This window comes from Lycium barbarum, chromosome 2 (genome assembly GCF_019175385.1).
Source record: "Lycium barbarum isolate Lr01 chromosome 2, ASM1917538v2, whole genome shotgun sequence".
NCBI lineage: Eukaryota > Viridiplantae > Streptophyta > Magnoliopsida > Solanales > Solanaceae > Lycium > Lycium barbarum.
The window spans coordinates 7235561-7241763 of record NC_083338.1 but is presented as its reverse complement, the minus strand read 5'-3'; the positions used below and the strand labels follow the sequence as shown (position 1 = coordinate 7241763).

At 41.6% G+C, this 6203-nt stretch overlaps 1 protein-coding gene across 1 annotated transcript; it reads right to left on the bottom strand.

Annotated features, from left to right (window-relative positions):
- Nucleotides 1-5266: 5266 nt before the first annotated feature.
- LOC132628300 (uncharacterized) lies at nt 5267-5920 on the bottom strand. The gene has a single exon (XM_060344099.1). The coding sequence runs from the start codon at nt 5918-5920 to the stop codon at nt 5267-5269; it is 654 nt and encodes a 217-aa protein (XP_060200082.1).
- Nucleotides 5921-6203: the final 283 nt, after the last annotated feature.

Below are 6203 nucleotides of genomic sequence, written 5' to 3'. Positions count from 1 at the left end.
CATTTCTCTTTTCTCTGGTCGTACATCACACAAACGTCCCATAGATCTACGGCTAAGAGCGTCAGCCACAAAATTTGCCTTTCCGGGGTGATATACGATATCAACATCATAATCTTTTAGCAATTCCAACCATCGTCGTTGCCGCAAATTCAACTCTTTTTTCTTGAAGATATACTGAAGGCTCTTATGATCTGTATAAATAATGTCTCCACATCTTTAATGCATGAATCACCGCAGCCAATTCTAGATCATGGGTTGGATAATTTTTCTCATGTTTCCGTAATTGCCATGAAGCATACGCAATCACCTTACCATGTTGCATCAACACACAGCCTAGCCCAATGCCTGAAGTATCACAATAAACAACATAACCTTCCAATCCCTCTAGAAGTGTCAGGAATGGGGCAGAAGTCAATCTATCTTTTAGCTCTTGGAAACTACGTTCACAAGCCTCTATCCATTGAAACTTTGCTGATTTCTGGGTCAGCTTTGTGAGTGGCGTAGAAATAGAAGAAAAACCTTCAACAAATCTCCTGTAATAACCTGCTAAGCCCAGAAAGCTACGAACCTCCGTAGGAGTTGTGGGCCTTGACCAAGTCTTCACGGCCTCAATCATTTGGATATTTACCCGAATACCATCGGCTGAAATAATGTGTCCCAAAAATGTCACTGAGTTCAACCAAAACTCACACTTAGAAAATTTTACAAACAACTCTCGAGTTTGAAGAACTCTAAGGACAGTACGCAAATGATTCGCATGTTCTGCCTCGGATCTAGAATATACCAAGATATCATCGATGAACACAATCACAAATAGATCTAGGAAAGGCCTGAACACATCGTTCATCAAATCCATAAATACTGCCGGTGCATTAGTTAGCCCAAATGACATTACTCGGAACTCAAAATGGCCATATCTTGTCCTGAAGGCTGTCTTAGGGATATCTTTCTCCCTAACTTTCACTTGATGATACCCGGATCTCAAATCTATCTTTGAAAACCATTTGGCGCCTTGTAATTGATCAAATAAGTCATCAATCCTCGGAATAGGATATTTATTCTGAATCGTCACCTTATTCAGTTGCCGATAGTCAATGCACATTCGCAAGGAGCCACCTTTCTTTCGGAAAAAAAATACGGGTGCTCCCCACGGGGATGAACTAGGCCTAATAAAGCCTTTCTCAAGCAAGTTTTTCAATTGCTTCTTAACCTCTTTCAACTCTGCGGGAGCCATTCTATAAGGTGGAATAGATATAGGCTTGGTGTCTGGCAGCACATCAATAGCAAAATCAATCTCTCTTTTCGGAGGAAGGCCTGGAAGATCTTCCGGGAATACATCCGGAAATTCATTCACTACGGGAACTGACTGAAGAGTCGGCGGTTCAACTTCTACATCTTGAACCCGAACTAAATGATAAATGCAACCTTTTGTGATAATTTTCCTTGCCTTAAGATAGGAAATAAACCTACCTTTTGGTGACGCAGTATTTCCTTTCCATTCTAAAACTGGTTCTCCCGGAAATTGGAAGCGAACCATTTTCATTCTACAATCAACATTGGCATAGCAAGAAGCCAACCAATCCATGCCCATAATAACATCAAAATCCACCATTTTTAACTAATGTAAGTCAACCATAGTAAGATGGTCACAAATCATAACTATACAACTTCTATATACTCGGCTAGCAATTAACGATTCACCAACGGGTGTAGACACCTCAAAAGGTTTGATCGACTCCGGTTTGACTCTAAACCGACCCGCAATATATGGAGTAACATATGACAATGTTGAGCCCGGATCTATCAAAGCATATACATCATGAGAAAATATCGATAATATACCTGTGACCACATCAGGAGAAGACTCTAGATCTTGGCGTCCAGCCAAAGCATAAATACGGTGCCGAGGACCGCTAGAACTGGGGACTCTCCCTCTGCCTCTACCATGGAGGACTGGCGCATGTGAACCTGGCCCCATAGGGCGTATAGATGACAAAGATCCGGCTACTGATCCTGAAGGCTGGGTCCTACCTCTACCACCAACTGAGGGGCAATCACGCATAATATGGCTTGGCCGACCACATGAATAGCAAACCTCTAAACCGAATCGGCACTAACCCCAATGTAACTTCCCACACTGGGAACATTGTGGCACGGGTGGTCTCGCCTGACCCGAATCACCCCTGATCTGAGATCCCGAAAAGCTCTGACTCGGCTCGGAATGAGTAGATTTATCAAATCTCTGGCCTGAAAACCATGGAGGCGCACTAGTCATAGAATAGCCTGAATGCTTAGAAAACTGCTGTTTGTGCCCGCCTCTAAACTCACTCATCGGACCCGAAGATCTAGCCCTCTTGTTATACCCTCTATCATGTTCACACTCACTTCTTTGTTGTTGTTGGCTTTCTTCTAAATTCTGGGCATGGGCCTGAATGCGTGAAATATCCATGTTGTCCTGAAGGGACGCAGTCAAGCACCTATCCATCAAATATGGCCTTAGGCCTTTCCCAAATCAGTGCACTCGGTCACCCATATCCGCTACCATGGCTGAAGCATACCTAGCCAAAGAATTGAAGTGGAGACTATACTCTAAAGCACTCATGCTTTCTTGCCTCAAATTCAAGAACTTATTGGCTCTAGCTCGCCGAACCTCTGGAGGCAAATAATTTCGGAGGAAGGCATCTACAAATTCTTGCCATACCGAGGGAGGCGCATTGGCTCCCCGTGAATCCATCCAAACCGTGTACCAATGAACCGCAACATCCCTCAATCTATAGGATGCTAACTCCACCGATTCGGTGTCCGAAGCATGTATCAACCGAAGTGTCCTCAACATTCCATCAATAAAATTCTGAGGGTCCTCATCCGGCTTTGATCCAAAGAATTTCGGAGGGTTCAAGCTAATAAAATCACGGGCCCTTGCACTAACAGCCCTATCACCTTGCCCTGTACCCTGTCGCTGAGTGTGGGCAGCAACCAATTGAGTAAGCAAATGAATGGCCTCTTTTACATCTTAGCCTGAAGCATCCGGTGGAGGAACTGGAGGTGCTGGAGCTGGGGCTGGGCTCACTCACGCTCCTCTGAAATAGGCACTGAATGGGAGGACTGAGGTTGAGCCGCATTCTGGGACTCACTTTTCTCTACAACCGTTGGCGGTGCTCTTTCAGCCCGCTTTTCTACCACTGTCTTGCCCTTTTGGGCTGTCGTTGCCTTTCTCTTTACAGGAATTTTTGAAATACATAACACACGGTTAAGGAAAAAGAAGTTCTTATGTCATAGCTCTATCGCACGATCTTATGAAGAAAGAAGGCCATTCATTCCTAAAATGCCCACAGTCTCTTGTTTATAAGTGTGGCGCAACACACCCATAACCAAGACTCTACTGGACAAGGCTCGTAGACACACCCTAGGACATAATTGCTTTGATACCACTTTTGTCGTGACCCAACCGTAGGGCCGCGACAAGCACCCGGTGCTAACTCACCCGGGCATCTCTTATCATACATTCCCATTCACATCTAGGTGAGCCACATAACTTAATCATACTTTCTATCCATCATTCATGCTATACACACTGGGCAACAATACATCTATATCATCATTAGCAACTATGCCCACATAAATGTACACAAGATGACGAGGCTAACAAAATGATATCCAAAATATGGGCCGACAAGGCCAAATACATCTAACCATATACACATGTCTACGAGCCTCTAGGAGAGTATGTCATATCATATAGGTGGGACAGGACCCCACCATGCCCATAAATATGTACACAAAATAATAAATACCAAAAGCTGTAGCTCCGAATGAAATGGAGCTCCGCTATGTAGTCGTTGAGTAATAAAGCTATGGATCAAGCCTGTCTCCCTGGCCACGTGCGGGCATGGCGCAGCGTCCACAAACAAAAGGACGTCAGTATGAAGAATGTACTGAGTATGTAAAGCATGATCAACATCATTATGAAAGCATAATAGACACCATAAGAAATAGCATAAGATGGGAGATAGTAGGACCATCGTCATAAACCGTTACTTGCTTTTCATAAGGACATTCCATTTCTAATGCGTGACTGTGTACATACATCCATATTCGTAACCGTACTCATTTACGCTTTCATACCCATATTCATATTCATAATCGTATTCATATTCATAGCATACCCGACCATGAAGGATCGGTGTTTCACATACCCGGCCATGACAAGGCTCGGTGATTATACATACCTGGCCCTACTAAGGCTCAGGGTTATCCGTACCCAACTGCAGTGGTATGCGCGCGATACATAACATACCCGGCCATATAAGCTCGGTGTTACATAATAGTCATACATAAACACATATGCATAGGAGCTCATAAGCATCTTTGACATCATTACTATCGTCGTTCATTACATCTATCCCTAGAGGATTACTCATCATATAAGGAATTTAGTACAATCGTAACATATCGAGAATCATGAGCTGAGTAGCTTTTAAAGATAGAATCATTTGGAGGACACCATAGGCTCATAGAAGAATAAATATTTGGCCAAGGAACCATGCCTTATGAAAGAAGGGTTAGCGTTGCATACCTTTCCGTTCAACTATTCTATCACTTGCACATTCTCCTTCATTGCTCACGTTTCTACCTTCATTAGAGTTATATTATCATTAGAAAATCGATAGCTTAGCATACATGATTAAAGCTAGAGAAAATTGAACAACATCTCCTTTATTTATACGACTTCCTCCATATCATATATCAACTCCCAAACATATATAATAACATTCACAACATCATAGCAATAGTCTATTCACCTACATTATCCATATTCCTCCATTCACTTCAAATCATCCATCTCCGTAGTCATAGCACACTATTACGTTCATTCATATACAATGTCTATCCCATGTTCTTAATATCATTTATAACATAACCATAATCACAACATATCAAGAATCATGACTCAATCCAACCTATTACTCAAAAATGACACTATTCCCACATTCATGACCCATTTTCTTTTTCCTTCTACAATCCAAGTCTTTAAACCTCTCAATACCTTAAACAACATGGAAATACCATAAAACTTACCTTAGATGGTGTAGGAATAAACCTTGGGTGGAAACACTTCACTTGAACAAAACCCTAGTTCCACCTCCACTTGGATTTCTTGTCTTGGATGAACTTTAATGGGTTTCTTACACTTGATTCTCTTGGTTTGATGAAGTTGATCACTAATATCCCTTGAATTCTTGTGGGAGAAGTGTGGAGAAATGTTCTAGAGAGAAAGGGAGTGAAGGGGAATTAGATCTTCTAATGTCATTTTCTTACGTTTGTGCTTTAAGTAGTTTTTAAAATCCTTCCACAAAGGAGGCAATTTTTCAATAAAGGCCGCAACCTGGAAAGCTCCATTGACTACCATTCCTTCCGCAAGCAGATCATGTGTAATCACTTGTAGTTCCTGGACCTCCGACATGACAGATTTATTATCTATCATTTTAAAGTCCAAGAACTTCGCAGCAACAAACTTCTTCAACCCAGCGCTCTGGGTTTTATATTTCTTGTCCAAGGCGTTCCATAATTCTTTAGACGACTTACAAGCGCTATAGACATTATATAAACCATCATCCAGCCCATTGAGAATGTAGTTCTTGCACAGAAAATCAGAGTGGTTCCATGCCTTAACCACGATAAATCGTTCGTTGTCCGGAGTCTCCTCTGGTGGGACAGGTACATCGTCTGTAATGAACTTTTGCAAACTTAGTGTTGTTAAATAGAAGAACATCTTCTGTTGCCAACGCTTAAAGTCGATACTGAAAAACACTTTGGACTTCTCTGCCGCAGCCATTGCAGGGACAGTTGTGGTGTGACTGGAAGAAGCGACAGTCTTTGCACCAGAACCAGTAGCGTTATCGGCAGTGATATCAACCATTTTCTGTTTGACAACAAAACAGAAACAGAATCAACAAAATAGAACGCACAAAGTAATAATGTCGATGAAGTTTTTATATTTTTCTAATCGAACACACAAAGTAATAATCTCGATGTAGTTTTTATATCTTCAAATCAAGTAGATTACTGAAGTAGAAAATCCGAGGATTTTAATCTCCAACCAGAACAGAATATTAGATGAAACAGAAATATAATTAATAAATTCTTTAAGTTTGTAATTCCTATAATCAAAATAGAACTTGTAACCAGACACTAAAAGAGCA

Bases quoted from the DNA above. Each gene is read 5' to 3' on its own strand.
- LOC132628300 (XM_060344099.1), bottom strand. From the start codon at position 5,920: ATGGTTGATATCACTGCCGATAACGCTACTGGTTCTGGTGCAAAGACT.